General features: G+C 39.9%; 1 protein-coding gene across 1 annotated transcript; it reads right to left on the bottom strand.

The window, feature by feature from the left end:
* Positions 1-2,149: 2,149 nt before the first annotated feature.
* LOC109911713 (adiponectin-like) lies at positions 2,150-15,067 on the bottom strand. The gene is made up of 3 exons (XM_048604526.1): positions 14,970-15,067; positions 6,033-6,372; positions 2,150-2,752 (listed from the first exon to the last, which is right to left on the bottom strand). The coding sequence occupies exons 2-3, from the start codon at positions 6,331-6,333 to the stop codon at positions 2,232-2,234; spliced, it is 822 nt and encodes a 273-aa protein (XP_048460483.1). The 5' UTR covers positions 6,334-6,372; positions 14,970-15,067; the 3' UTR covers positions 2,150-2,231.
* Positions 15,068-16,395: the final 1,328 nt, after the last annotated feature.

Below are 16,395 nucleotides of genomic sequence, written 5' to 3'. Positions count from 1 at the left end.
TCGTGAGAATGAAACCAGAAGGCACAAACACCTGTTCCCCCCTCCCACCCGCCCCCCCACCCCCGCTTCTATGGACTGCCTAAAGTACATAAATCAGTCATCTCTCTCAGACCTATTGTTTCCCTACCAGGCACACTGTCACACAAATTGGCCAAGGACCTACAACACACTTTGAAACACCTAGTAGACGGATCACCCAATTCTATCCACTCAACCCAAGATTTCCTCGATACCCTCAAGAACATAAAAATCAGCGACGAAGAAGTTATGGTATCCTTTGAGGCACAGCTTTATTCACATCAATCAACATCCCACTAGCCAAAGAAACAGTGGCCACATTACTAGAGGAAACAGCAATGCAGGCCAGCAGCTCCATCAGCAAGGACAACATACTTACTAGACCTCTGCCTCACCACGCATTTCATCCTTAATGGTCAGATATACAAAGAGATCAACGGTACACCAATGAGGCCACCTATCTCAGGACTCATCGCAGAAGCAGTCATGCAAAGACTAACACACACCACCCTCCTCCGCATTCAACCCAAACTGTGGATTCAGTACGTAGACAACACATTTGTCATTATTAAACGCAACAAATTAGAAGAAATCCACCACCTCATCAACAGCGTATTCACAGGGATTAAATTCACAAGGGAAGAAGAAAACAACAATCAACTTCTGTTTATGGACGTTAAAGTGGGGCAATTGACAAATGGAGAGTTCCAAACCTCAGTATATGGAAAAGCAACCCATACCAATCAAATCCTCAACTTCCACAGCACCCACCCCAACACCCACAAACAAAACTGCATTAGGACACTACTTAAATGGGCCACACTGCAACACTCCAGAACTATGCAGGCAAGAGGAAGAACAATTATACAAGATCCTTGCTTTAAACGCATATCCCCGCAACTTCATCCACAGATGCCTACAAAACAGACACAGGAGGACACAGTACGCCCTAACACACTGGCCACACTGCCCTCCATCAAGAACATATCGGAGCTGACATCAAGTCTCCTAAGACCACTAGGAATCATGGTAGCACACAAGCCCACAGCATCTCTACGACAAACACTTACAAGGATTAAAGACCCCATTCCCACAACATGCAGAACCAACGTGGTTTACAAAATATCAGGCAACAACTGCCACAAACATTACATCAGACATACAGGAAGGAAACTAGCCATCAGAATGCATGAACATCAGCTAGCAGCAAAACAGCACAACGAACTCTCCTTAATATTGGTACATTCGGACAATGAAGGCCATCAATTTAACTGGGACAAGGTAACCATAGTAGCCCAAGCCAAACGTAGACATGCAGGGGAATTCCTAGAGGCATGGTTCTCCACCCGTAATGCCATCAACAAACATGTAGAATTGGACCCCATATACACACCCATACAGATCAAAACCAGAAATGACACTACTCACCATAATGGACCAGACAGTGTAAATTCCAAGCGGAGTAGAATAACATCGCTTCCTCAGAGGCTCCGCTGATGATGTCACCTAGCATGGTGATGAAACGTCTGAACAAAACCAAACCAGCTCAGTGAGCAAGTCAACAACCACATCTCCTGATCCTTTGCAACTAGTTACAAGGCACAAGGAGCATGAATAAAATTGTGGCTAACACTTACACATTTTTAATTACAGTTCATTATTCCATAAAACCTCAAAGTGTTTTGTGAACAAGGTCTTCACTGATCGTGACCAATTTACTAGGTATTGAAATGGAATCTTGAGGTAAATTCATAGTGTGACACAGGACTGTCTTGAATATTTAATGTCTTTTAGTCATCGTTAACATTATAACAATGTCTATTAATAGATGAAATACAGCTGCTGCTTCCATCTTAACTGTACATATATGTAATAATCCCCAAAATGTGACTGCCTTACAGTTCATGTTACCAGTTTTACAGTGATAATGATACACAGCTAAAACCTTAGCTTGTAACATAAAGCACAGACTTGAATGATTAAAAGCATTGTTCGTTAAATATCTGATTTATTCAGTTATTCATTGACAATCTTATAGGGAAATACGAAAACTGCTTATAGAACATTATTATGGAGATTAGTGATCCATAACAAATATGCAAATTGTTTAACTATTATTTGCTATCTGGTTAGTGTTTTCAGCTCATAAATTGTCAGTAGTGACAAACTTAACAAAATGTGTTTAGAAATTCTGTAATGGTAATAAAAATTATTTAATGCAGATCTGGGTACAGAAGGAATCCTGTAAATGTGGAATCATTATTGTTGTCAGCATAAATCCCATTAAATGTATTGTCTCCATAAACTTGTAACCACACTTCATCCCCCTCATCCAAATGTACTGCAACAGAACCTCCAGCTTGGTCTACATTATTGTTCTGAAATTGATCATAAGTGAAAATTATAACCTTGTTGTTTTTGTACAGGCCAACTTTGACATCCTTAGTATAAACAGTAATGTGATATGAAAAGAAGTACACCCCAGAATAAGGGCAGGTGAATTTGCCAGTCTCTTCATTGTAGTGTTTTTGATCATTGTAAAAGATTTTGGAGAATTTGATGGGGATGTTTGGGACAGGATTTCTTGTGGTGAGTCCCACGCTGAATGCTGAGCGGTAATAATAACCACTGTCTCCCTTTTCTCCTTTGTGTCCTGGCAGGCCAGGAAGCCCTTGTTCTCCATCCACACCTGGTTCTCCAGGCAGTCCTTCATCACCCTTTGGTCCTGGCAATCCTAAAACAAAAGAGAAAGTAGGATGAAGCGCACTGAGCTCCACAATTTGTGCAGTTGCATACCATTAATTTGTACTTTTATGTTAAAGCTGATGTGTTTTCACCAAATTACAAGGTGTTTCTGCAGCTCTACTTGTTCTCTGACACTGGATGGTGATGCTGGGATATGATTCCATTTTGGCAAGACCCCTTTAGTTCTTCACCCAAGTGTTTGAGCTGATGTATATCCTCATCTTCAGCACACAGTTGGAACACATTACACAATGTTCATTCTGGTGACATCTGTGGAATTGGAATAATAATTGATGTGTTCTCCAATGAGCACTCTGTCTTGCAGTGAGATGGAAATTTATTGTGGTAACAGTCTCTCAATAATGATGGGTGAACAAGTCAAGCCCATCGCCACAGATGTGTTATTTCCAACAGGCACTGCTGGACAGCAACTAGGAGGCTTGTGCCTGGAATCAAGTACATTTTCAGGTCTGGGTTGCTGAAATAAACAGATGCCGTCCAAGTATGTTCAGAATGGACTATAAAAGAACTAGACCTGGCACCTACTTGATCAGTGACTCTCAGGGCTACATTAGGTGATGCAATAATCTGGTGAGCCATGACTGCGAAAGTATGAGAATCCATTTAAATTGTATGGAGGTAGCTGTTGTGAGGGATCCAGTCACACTGTACACCACCCTTATAACATAGTATAATATCAAAAAGGAATGATACTGTATGAAGAGGTGTCAGACATAAAATCCTTACATCACATTGTCTAGGAAAAGTAAACTTCTAACTGGAAAAGTTAATGGAGCAAATCACAACCAGCAATTCTGTTCAAAAACACATGATAGAGAAACTTTATTTACACAGGTCTGCTCCCATTATTTTAAATGGGAGAAAATAATTGTCACGGCAATGTATCATTCTCAAAAAGTGAGATTCTTTTCAAATAACTGAGTTTTGCTCTCCTGTCGGAGATTTCCAATCCCTTCTCCTCAAACCCGCTCTTCCTTCCCCTTCTCTCCTCACACCTCTGCCTCAACCTCCAACTACCCCCTTCTACCTGCCCCTCCTCCTCTTCCTCCCCTCATCTTCCCTTCATACCCTCCTCTCCGTTCACTTCTTACTCCCCCTCTTCCCCTCCCCTCTTTCCCTTCCCCCTTACTACCCCCTTGCATCCTCCCCCTTTCCTCCCTCCCCCTCTTTCTCACTGTATCCCCTTCTTCCTCCCTCTTCACCTCTTCTTCCCCTCCTCTTCTGCCACTATCCCCTTCCTTCACCCTCCTCCCTCCAACTTCCTTTGTCCCTATCCTCCTTACCTGTGCACCACTCCTCTCCACTTCTCCCCATCCCCTTTTTCCCCTCCTCTGGGCTTCTCTCCTGTCCTATCACTTCCCTCTCCTCACCCCACCACCACACCACCTCCCCCAACTTCTTCCACTGCTTCTCCCCTCCCTTTCTCCCACATATACCTTTCCAGATTAACGTGTATGCACAGTTGCCTGCAGTTGTGGATGTCAGCAGACTCTGCCTAGTTTAAATCTGGCATCATGTCAGGTGGATCTCTGGTGTCCAGCAACTACGCTGTCCCAAAACAAGACTAACGTGCCAATTATATTGAAGTATTCTCAAAGACAACAAACTAGGAAGTAACTTGCACTTTTCAATGTTCGATATTTTGGAGAATGAAATACAGATTTGATCATATATAAATGCTTAAAGTAAATAACGATTTTAAGAGTATTTGGGATTGTTATCATAATATGGAAGTTTGACATTCTACTAATATATAAATTACATTGTTAGTGCCACTGGGCTACTCAGCTGTAATTATGAACACTGTTAAAAGCCAAACTACACCACATTCAACAAGTTGTAACTTCTTCAAGGATTTTTTTTTAAACAGCAAGGTTAACAGTGTTAAAGGACGAGTGCTCATCAGTTTAGTGGATTTGATTTGATTGTGGTCAGGGGTCTTCAATAGGGCACCCTATGGAAAAGTGTATGTTTGAATTTTGCAGTTTGACTTAACATGTGTGGTCCAGATGTTACTGTTGATTTCTGAAAAGTAATGAAAATAAATGTTCACTTGTACTTTCATTACTGCACTATAACCTAGGACTACATTACTGTTGTGTGATGTGATAATTCTGAAGGGGTTAATGTTGATGTTACATTGGCTCCATCCATCCTTCTGAAATCACACACAGTCTATTGTTGGAAATGAGGAGTCTTACTCTGGCTTTCAGAGGAACAGCTGTGTGTGTCCCAGCTCCTTGAGGAACTATTAATTATGTCTGACCAAATGTAATTGTAATTATTGCTATTATGCGATAAACATTATTTAAGAACCATGCCTTTTCTGCAGATGCTGTATGGTCATGTACCAATCACTGGATAGGCTCAAGACAAAGTGAAGATAACTGATGATTGGTGGCAGTGAATTACCTCAAGCAACCCAGTACCACAAACTGGTAGAAATGGTAAATACCACAAGGTGCCAGCAGTGTTCATCTGGGAAAATACCACAATAACTGCATATTCTTTCTTTCACCATTGACCTTCCCCCTTATTAGCCAGTGGCTGGATATACCACCTGTTATATTAATAAGCCACAGAGGCAAATAGAGCATTTAGACTAAAAGTGAAGGAAATGGGGATCTTGGGAGCAATGGGTATAATTTTTAAGGAAAAGTGGTTAGAAGTAGACTAATAGAGGTGTTTGTTAGGGTTATAGGTGACTATTATAAAAGGGAGAATGGTGATGATGCAATAGGGAGAAGCTCAGAGTGGGGAGAGTCAGAAATGAACCAATAAGATTGAGAGATATGTGGAAATTGGAAGGGTAATCAACCAAATTGTTTAGATAAGGTAGATACCAAAGGCTAGCACCAACATAGGCATTACCGTAACAGAGAAAGTGCTGGATAATCTGAATGAGATTGTGGCATGAATGTTTAATTCGAAGATGATGAATTCCATCACTAAAGGCTCATTAATAGGAAGCATGAAAATAATCTGTTGGGGCATCCCACTTTACTCACTCAGTGACTTACATGTCTGTTATATTGAAGGTGCAAAATTTTAACTCGGCACTACAGAAGTGGTAAGATCTCACCACACTCAGTGCAATTAATTCAATGACCAAACTGTACAGATTTCAAGATTAAATGGTGTTACAATGCAAAACCTGGAAACAGAATAAAATAATTTTGATCAGTTTTTCAAATGTTTTCTGCAATGCCAATTTCCAGGTTATCAATATCCATTTTGAAGCCCTTTACCTGTTTCCCCTTTTTCTCCTTTTGCACCATCACGACCATCTCTGCCTGGTTTACCAGGAAAACCATTATGTCCGGGACTGCCAGGTATTCCTGCCATCCAGTTTGGGCAGCCGTTAATTATTTTGGGGGATTCTTGTGAAATAGTTTCTGGAGCTTCAGGTTCACTTATAACAGCAGTTGGTTCAGGTTCGCTCATATCAGTGACAGGTTCAGCTTCAGTGTCATCTGGTTCAACAGTTGTTTCATCAAAATGCCCCAGCCCAACCAAAGCCACCAGCCAGAAGAGTTGTTTAAATATCATTTTCACTGTGAATGATGAAGCTCTGCTCCAAGCCACCTACTGGAAATACATAAACACTTAATGTAAGTTAATGACATTCTCAATAATAGAACACATTTTCTTGAACGAAGATGTACAAGAAAGTACAATCAATGCTGACTTATAAAGAAGATTTACATCACACTGATTCTGCAAAATCTTTTTTAGAATCAACAAACAACAAAGCACAGGAGAAGATCGTTCAGGCCTATGAAAAATTCCAAAAAGTGATGCAGTTAGTCCTATTTCCTAACTCTTTTCTAAGTCTTTTCGTAAAGTCAGAAGTTTTTGCCTTCAAGTATTTATTTGACTCCCTTTTGAACACTGTTAATGAGCCTGTTTTCACTAGCTGCTGAGTAAGTCCAAATCCTATGCACTTGTTGCATTAAAAAAAGAAATTCCTTGTGTTATCTTCAGTTCTTTTGCCAACCACCATAAATCTCTACTCTCTGGTTATTGACACTTCACGCATTGGAAACAGATTATTCCTTTTTACTCTGTGTAAACACTTTATGATTTCAAACACCTCTTTTAAATCTCTTTTGTGACTTATCTGTTCTCAGGAGACAATCCCAGTGTCTCCAGCCTATCCACAAAGCTGCAATCTCTCATTCCTAGTACATTCTAATACATATGTCTCTCTTGTATCGTCTCCAATGCATTCATGTCCTTCCTACTAATGGGATCCACAGAATTGGACATGATACTCAACTTGGGGTTTAACTTGTGTTTTTATAGGTTTAGCATAGCATCCCAACTTCTACATGCAAAGGAAAGCTTAATCCCAAATCGAACTCTTTTAATGGGGGAGCTCTTAACTGGCCGGTTCTTCCAGGCAGTCGGAGATTGAGCAGTCTGCATCCTCCCTCTTCTGCCATCATTTTCCTGTTCAATGAATGCATAGTCATGAAGGGAGTTGACATTAAGGATGACTCTTTAAAATCAAGACATTGCTTGGTTGGAAGCTAATGTTAAGCAGAGAGAAGAGGGGCAAGTAGGGGATTTGAATTTGCAGCAGGTTTGTGAAGGTAGGATATAGGAGGCCAGCCAGCAGGGCACTGGAACTGTAGAGTCTTGATGAAACATAGGCATGGATGAGGGCCTGAGAGATGAGCTGAGATCAGTATTACGGAGATGGAAATGGGCAGTCTACGTGATGCCACAAATATGAGATTGGAAAATCATGTCAGGAGAAAATGTGGCACCAACGTTGCATAAGGACTGGCTTAATCTTAAACTATTGCCAGGAGGAGAGGTAAAGTTGGTAGTTAGGGAACAGAGAACAAAAATACCTGCAGTACCTATTCCCATTTCTCACTCCAAAAACAGATTATCTCCATTCATTAATTCACTGTTTGTGCCAAATTGCTGCATGCAAATTGGTGTTTTTGCTGACTTGACAATAATGATCACATTTGAAATTCAAATTCATTAAGTGTGAAGCACTTTGATACATTGTAAAAAGTATTAAACAAATTCAAATTTCCTGAATACAGTACCTATGAAAATGCGACAGTTAATTAGATTCAACTTTTGGATATTAAGTGATCTGGGAACTGTGCAAGACTAAAGAAATTCTAGTGCAGAATGTCTTAGTGCTTGTATTATATGAAGTGTAAATGAAGTAAACCTATCCTCATTATGTTAGTGAAAACTTTACAATTTTATGCTTTTTTGCACAAAGCTATTTAAGCAATCCAGTGATTACTCACACAAGTTTCTACTGGAAGGATATTTGAAGAGTATAGAGCTCCTGATGTGAATGACAATAGAAGATCCAAGGACAATATTATTAACTTTGGACTTTTACACTTACATTAAAATGTGTCTTTTTTTTTCATGTAGCAGGTACAAATCTGTTTATAAAGCTAATACTCAGATTTAATTTCAGCAGTTCCTTCTTTCATATTTATTACTGTCACTGAACATTGTTCCTTTTTTCATTAAGTCAGTCAAATAACATGGACTAGTCTTCCTAAAGTAATGTTGATTGATCCTGTTTAAATACAACAAATGAACTTTTTTTCTCTTTATGGCCTAGTGGTATTATCACTGGACTGTTAATCCAGAGACCCAGATAATGTTCTGGGGACCCAGGTTTTGAATCGCGCCATGGCAGATGGTGGAATTTGAATTCAATAAAAATATCTGGAATGAAGAATTTAATGATAACCATAAATCCATTGTTGATCGTTGTAAAAACCTGTCTGGTTCACTAATGTCCTTTAGGGAAGGAAACTGCCATCCTTACCCAGTCTGGCCTACATGTGACTCCAGACCCACAGCAATGTGGCTGACTCTGAACTGCCCGCTGGGCAATTAGGAATGGGTAATAAATGCTGCCAAGCCAGTGACGCCCTTATCGCGTTAATGTATGAATAAAGAAATGGTTCAAAGTCTTTAAGTATGTACATTTTTATTGAAGATGCTGAAAATTTGAAGAAGAAACAGAATGCTAGAGAAACTCGGGGCTGGCAGCATCTGTGCAGAAAGAAACAGGGTTGATGCTTCAAGTTTGATAATGATTATTCTTCAGAACAGACTTTTTAGAAGAGTGATACCAAACTCAAAATGTGAATTCTGTTTCTCTCTCCACAGATACTGCAGACCTGCTGAATTTTTCCGGCATTCTGTGTGGTCATTACATTTTTAGTGGATTGGTAACAGTACTATCAACGCCACATTATTTATAATTCAGAAACTCACTACGAGAGATAGAGACATAGGAACAGGAGTAGGCCGTTCAACCTGTTGTGCATGGTAGGTCATTCAATTAGATCATGGCTGATCATTCTTCAATGCCATATTCCCACACTATCTCCATACCCCTTGATGCCATCCATATCCAGAAATCTAACAATCTCTGTCTTGAATCTGCTCAATGATTGAGCTTCCACGACCCTCTAGGTTAGGGAACATCAAAGAATTGAGACCCTCTGAGTGAAAAAATTCCAACTGCCTAGTCCGGGAATCTAGGATACTCTAAGAAAGAAAATACTTGTTTTGAGAGAACAATAGTCTTCAATGATGAACATTAATGAGATAAAATGTCCTGCTGATTATGCTATGAGGGAACTAGATGAGGTAGAAACAAAGAATTCACAAGAACTCTTTGTCTTCAATGGCTTATTCTTATTCCAAGATCATAACCCCTGGTTCTACACCATCCAGTTAGGGAAGCATCTACTCTACATTCCACCCTAGAATACAATTTAAGAATTTTGTAAGTTTCAATGAGATCACTTTTCACTCTTCACAACTATAGAGACCCAATCTCCTCAATGTATCCTCAGCAGTCAGTAAGTCCAATGAGTCCAAGACCCAAGTTCATATTGCCTGAACAGTTAGGAGGCTAACAAGTTCACAAATATGTGGTCATTTTATATTAAAGTTAATATTTATTGCTGTAGCAGTGGCAAAGTATGGATTCATCCTACTTTATTGTGTTAAAACAAAATAGAAGACTTATTGATTGGTTGATGTGAGAATGTTTCATAAAGTCTGTAAGATGTTCAGTGGAAAGATTGAGGTGGAAGTTTCCTCTGAAGGCTGGTGGGATTCTGGTGAGCAGTGATAGAAAATCATTTGAAAAATCTGTGCCCATTTTCACCCTGGTTAAACGTTCTAACTGAACTTATGTGCCACTATGTGTCAATAGGGTGAGCAAGTGATTTATGTGTCACGTTTTCAGTCACTTGCACCGCTAAGCATAAAGAATGATTATACGAAACACAACTTTAATAAAACACTTTGTTGTATATGTCTGAAAAGTCTTGTCACATATAATAGGAAACACAAAAATGGGTCGGTGTAAGGTCAATATGTTAAAAATCTGTAATTGGATAATAATGACATTGCTAGAGCTGTCATTTACCACTCAAAAAGTAATTATTAAATAACAAAGGGGCAATTGAATTTCACATCCCTCCCAACATGACGCACTGAAGCTCAGTGCCCCTTCTCTTTGTCCTGGCAGCAGCTAATTTTTAAATTCCCATAGGTACCAAGGTATGACTGAAGGTTGATTTTTCATCCACGAGTCTTCCTCCAGTGCAGGCGGACACTACACTGGGGACCCACCTAAAGGAATTTAATGATAACAGTCCATGACAATCCTTCAGGATCATTAGTGGTTGGACAACTACTTGAAGTCCCACCTTACTGCACATCAAGGGAAAATTGCCACTGAAGAGGAAAATCCCAGCCTACAGTCTATAGTACCATAACTGCCCAAAGCTTAGCAGGTGACTATTAGACCATTGACTGATAAAGTCACCATAGTCCTGCCAAACTATAGCTGCTCATTTGTTAGAGAGAGATAACTGGTGATGGTATAGAAGAGGAACATTTTTTTGAATTGAGTATATTTATCATTACCAGTTAATTATCAGGAGATCAGTTGAGGAAGTCTTGCCCAGATACACAGTGTCAGAAATTATTAGCAACCCCTTTAAAGTTTAAAGTCTTTGGTGTCAGCTATAGCTCATTTGGTGGCACTCTCAGTCAGAAGGCTATGTGTTCAAGTTGCAGTGCAGGATTTGAGCTCAAAACTCTCGACTGACACAACAGTGCAGTATTGAGGGAGTGCTATGCTGAATGAGATGCTGTTCACAACATTAGACTGAAGTCCACAATGCCCTCTCAGGTGGACATAAAAGTTCCCATTACATCATTTTAAAGAAGAGGTGAGTTATTCCAAATGCCCTGGTCAATATTTATCTCGTTATCGGCTACACAAAAGCATTATCTGGCCACTATTGTATTGGGACTTGTAGGAGCTTGCTGTATGCCATACTGACTGTCTCTGATCTAGCAACAGAGGCTACACTGCAAAAGTACTTAATTGGCCATACATTGTACTTTGAAATGTTCAGAAGTCATGAAAGATACAATATAAATGCAAATCTTTATCAAATCTATGCCCATCCTTCCAGAACTGTTACAAAGCAGAAGGAGACCATTCAGCCCATCGTGACTGCACCAGCTCTTTGAATAGATGGAAGGTCATGATATCATAGAATCCCTACAGTGTGGAAGCAGACCATTTGGCCCATCAAGTCCACACAGACCCTCCAAAGACCATCCCACTCAGACCCACCCCATCCCTGCATTTCCCACCCTAGATACTATGGGCAATTTAGCATGGCCAATCCATATAACCTGCACATCTTTGGACTGTGGGAGGAAACCGGAGCACCCGGAGAAATGACCGTGATGACTTTGTACTATTCTCCTACTTTCTCCACATATCCCTACATATGGTCCTATTTAAATATTCATCTAACACCCTCTTGAATTCCTTGATTAAATCTGCCTACTTCATGTTTCCAGGTGGTGCCATTCTGCATCCTAATTACTCAGTGTGTGAAAATGTGTTTTCCCACATTGTATTTGCTTCTTTTGCAAATTATTTCCAGTCTATGCCCTCTCATTCTCTATCTTTCGGTGAATGGAGCCACTGGGTTTAACCCCTCACACTATTCCAAAATGCATCCTGGTAAATATCAGGACTGTTTTGATTGTAAGGATTGGTTGTTATGTAAGGAAATAGAGCTATTGTTTTACACACTGCAATCAAGTAAATACCTGGTTAATTGTCATTTTCACTGCTCCCAGTTGTGAAAGGAATGTTGCTTCAGACTCAAAGTGAATTTGCTGCTCTGCTTTGTATGCTGTCGTGGAATGGTTATACTGATTTGAATCTTTGAAATAGAGAGGACCTTAATTTAATGTTATGTCAAAAGAATGGGATTCAGCACTGCATCAATATTGACAATTTTCTCAGAGTAAGTGGTGATTAAACCTCCTGATCAAGGACTTGAAGTCACAACTCCTAATTCAGGAGGCAAGCCTACAATATCTGAATCCACTGAAGATGGTTTAATCCGTTGTGCCAGCGTCATTGCCAAGTTAGACTGAGGAAGAATGTAAAATTGTTGCCAACAATGTGGGTCACAGCACAGAATGTGGATAAAGATAGAGATGCCCTTGGGAAGATTGTTTAAATGAAAAGTTGAATGTCAGGCGCCATAGCTAGTAGTAGCATTTGATCTTAGTTTCAGCAGTAATAGAATTAATGACATGGGGTCAATATCAGAAAGCCACTTGTTTATAAAAAGTACCAGAATTCCAACTGTAAATGGATCCATCAACTATTGTTTTAATAAAATTCCAGCAAGAGATTAAACCCCGATTTCTTTTTTTTACATACATATATTCACTCATGGGCATTATTGGCTGGGCCAGCATTATTGCCATTGTAGTTGCCTTGAGTAAGTGGTGATGAGCTGCCACCTTGAACCACTGCAGTGTCTGTGCTATAGGTTGACCCATCGGAAGGGAATTCCATGATTTTGACCGAGTGGCAGTGAAGGAACAATGATATATTTCCAAGTCAGGATGGTGAGTGGATTGGAGGGGAACTGGCAGGTGGTGGGTGTTCCCATGTATGACATGAACGGACAGCGCACAATGGTGTTGGCACCCCTTCTCACCAACACCGACCTGATATTATAAGCCTGAAGCTGGAGCAATTTTCATGTCTGGAGCTTGCTCATGTGCTCCCAGACAGTACCCCGCCTAGAGTCAGCAGGACCTGGCAGCTGGGTGCAATGTTGTGTGGCAAGAAAACAGTGGTTAAAAGTCAGTCCCTGGCACTCAGACAAATCAAGACTCGGGTGAGTCGACCTTTACCCACTCAGGCTGATGGTTAGGATTGCAGTCGAGTCATGTTGATTTAATCTAAGCCCGGAATGCAAATTTAAAGAAGAACCATGTTAATAATTGGTAGGTGCCCTTCTCCCATGATCAATAAAGCTGAGGGCATGTCAGGGATTTTGCTACCACAAAATAATTTCCAGTGCCCAGACTCATTGTGCATTTTGAGCCCCCTATTGGGAACAATGGAACTGCAGTGACAATCTTTCCGGCACCATGAGCAGGTTGGCAATCTTCCTGGCACTAGGAATGTAGGGATCCTCCAGCACTGGGAGCCTCTGACAATATACTAACACAGGGAATGTGGTGACAATCTTCTTGGCAGTGGCCAGGACTATTATCCCAATGGGAATGGCTAGCTGTCTGGACCAGCAGCTCTTACAAACTCAGCAACAAAACCAATAGTAGTGACCACTGCTGATGCTGCAGGCAGAAAGAGAGGGCACCACTACATGGAGATCCATTCAGGCAGGCTCCAGAGTTTGGAGAAGTAACCCCTTCAGCGGTGCTATGAAAGCAGGGAGAGCTGCAGAGAAGGCTATTGCTCCCAAGGGCTTACTACTTTGTAATATGGAATCTTTATAAACTCAGCTTTCTTCTCCCATCCTAGGGAGCAACCAGGAGGCCAAATACATGCAGCTGGAGGCTTCTCCACATGGTAAGGCGATGTGCCACTGCTGGGAAAATGACAGTGACCTGGGATAAATGGCTATTGCTTGGCCTTTGAATTATGTTAATTGGCTGTCTGCCCTGGGTGAGTGGAAATCCCAGCTGTTGCCTCTCCTACATTTGGGGATACATTGTGGAAGAGTAAATAGGATAGCCTTCCTTCCTGATGCCTTTTGCAGCCATTTTCCCACCACTCCTGCATTCCATTCCATCTCCAGTGAACTGGCAAAATCCCAAAAGTGAATTTAACTGCCTGTTCCATTGCTGCTCAGTGGACTGTGCAAAAATCTCTGATCAGTTGACTTTGCCTACATTACATTCTTCTGGCAATCATTTCAGCTTTTAATTAAATTTAATGTCTGTGTCATAAGAAGTGCATGAGATATGAAGTCTCCTGACATCAGTTTTCCAAATACAGAACTTCTTTCACTAGTTGGAAATCAATTCCATGTGATCTTGCCCTGCAATATTGAAAGTGTAAACTATTCCTGGGTGATATCCCCAAAGCTGATATGCCTCTCAATTATTTTGGCTATATTCTCTTACTGTATAATCATCCTTAAAATGTAGCAAGTATCAACCAATACCAAAATGTTCATACATGGTAAACAGTACTGGCATATCTCTTACATGTCTTCACTTGACAGTTTTTCTATCAATTAAATTGTTCAAACTCTTGTCACAACTGAATCTTACAGACATCAAACATTCCTTGTGTAATTTAATCTTTACTAATAATAGACAAATGTTAGTGAAGTGGATACTTTAGTCTAGAATATGTATTAGCAATCAGCCAACCTCCAATTAACCCAAACATAGCTGTTTTTAATGTTACATTTACTTTAAGTTAACAGTATGTAGTAAAGTTCAACAGGTACTTCAACAGAGGTGGCGCAATGCCACAGATTACCAAATATACTTTCTCATTGATGAAACTGTCTAATAAAGTCTGAGACAGGAGAATCATAACAAATTGACAGTGCAGAATTATAGTGTTTGAAAAATATAAAAGATAAATTTTGCAATGTTTTACAGATAGATTGCTCTACACAGTGCATAAAATATGTAAAGTTAACTGACATTGGACATAACTGTGAATGCTGTAGATTATAATCATTTCAATAATCATGCAGAACAAAGTTTTACAATTTCAAACAATCCTTCACATGAAAACACAAAACATTTTACCAGGATAGAGACATTTTAAAAATGACAAAAAAGCCAAATGTTACCAAGTTCACGTTGTCCTTTCCTTTCACTCGGAGTTGACTCCTTGCAATGTATTCAAGGCTGCTGTTACAAGATCTGGCTGCCCTATTGCTCCTGCACATGGAATTGTCTGTCACCCTGAACTAAGATCCTATTTGGCAGCTGATAATTTGATCACTACTAATCGTGTCTTTTTTTTAATAGGCAGAAGGCCTGACAAAACTAGCAAAGTACATAAAATACATCATCTACAAAGTTTTAGAAACTTTTTCCAAATTGCTTGCAAATTGGATAAAATGAAATTCACTTGAGTAATGTTTTCTAAATTTACTTCACAGCACCTTTTGACTTTAAAAGCATTGTGGAAACGAACTTAACATCTTTCAGATAATATTTTGTTTGTACTTCAAGTTTAATATTTGTGAGTGTTAAGGTTTTTGGAACAAGAACATTATTAGTAAACCCCACCTTTTACCATTAATGGTTGTTACAGTTCCCAACACATTACAGCACTATATTTAGATATGAGATCTTAAAATTATATTTATATCTGCCACATAAGGTCGATCCAACTTAGAGATGGAGGTTTTACAGCTGAGAAATAAAAATAGGACCCTCTGGGGAATAGAAGCATGGCTTATTTATAAAAATTGACTAGCACTGTTAAAATTTTTTAAAAGTTTGTTTTTTATCCTATTTCTGTAGGTTTGTTCAGATTGTTTATTTGTGATTGAAAGGTACCTACTTCCTGTTATTAAAAAGGACAGAAGAGAGAGGGTAAGGGGAGAGGGTGGAGGTTTGCTTAATACAGAGTCAGAGACACTATCAGATCTCACATTTGAAGAGTTACCATTTTTTGTGAAGACATTGGAAATTTTAGAAATTATGCAACACTCCTATTCAGGAAAGGAGCGAATCAAAGAAAAGGAACTATGTGGCCAGAGATAGTAGGAACTGCAGATGCTGGAGAATCTGAGATAACAAGGTGTAGAGCTGGATGAACACAGCAGGCCAAGCAGCAACAGAGGAGTAGGAAAGCTGATGTTTCGGGCCTAGACCCTTCTTCAGAAAAAAAAAACTATAAACTATGTGGCCAGTTTGCCTAACAACTGTTATTTGCTGGAATCCAACATTAAGGACATAATAGCAGGACATTTAGAAAATTATAAAATAATCAGTCAGAGCATTTTAAAAATTAATTTGTGGAGGTTGACATCTCTGGGTGAGCCAGTACTTATTGCTCATCCAGAATAGTCCTTCAGAAGGTGGGGCAAAGCTGCCTTTTGAACTGCTACAGTCCATTTGCTACAGGTAGACTCACAATCTCCTTAGGAAGGAAGTTCTAGGATTTTGACCCAGCACCACTGAAGGATCAGTGATGAGTGAGTGGCTCAGAGATGATCTTATAGGTGTTTCCATGTTTCTGCTGCCCTTGTCCTTCCAAATAGT

The sequence above is a fragment of the Rhincodon typus genome, chromosome 13 (genome assembly GCF_021869965.1).
Source record: "Rhincodon typus isolate 14 chromosome 13, sRhiTyp1.1, whole genome shotgun sequence".
NCBI lineage: Eukaryota > Metazoa > Chordata > Chondrichthyes > Orectolobiformes > Rhincodontidae > Rhincodon > Rhincodon typus.
Note: the sequence above shows the minus strand (reverse complement) of the source record. Positions and strands in the feature narration are given on the sequence as shown.

Coding starts and splice junctions, on each gene's coding strand:
- LOC109911713 (XM_048604526.1), bottom strand. CDS start 6,333: ATGATATTTAAACAACTCTTCTGGCTGGTGGCTTTGGTTGGGCTGGGG. Junction 2,753..6,032: donor AGGAGAAAAAGGGGAAACAG/GTAAAGGGCTTC, acceptor CTTTTGTTTTAG/GATTGCCAGGACCAAAGGGT.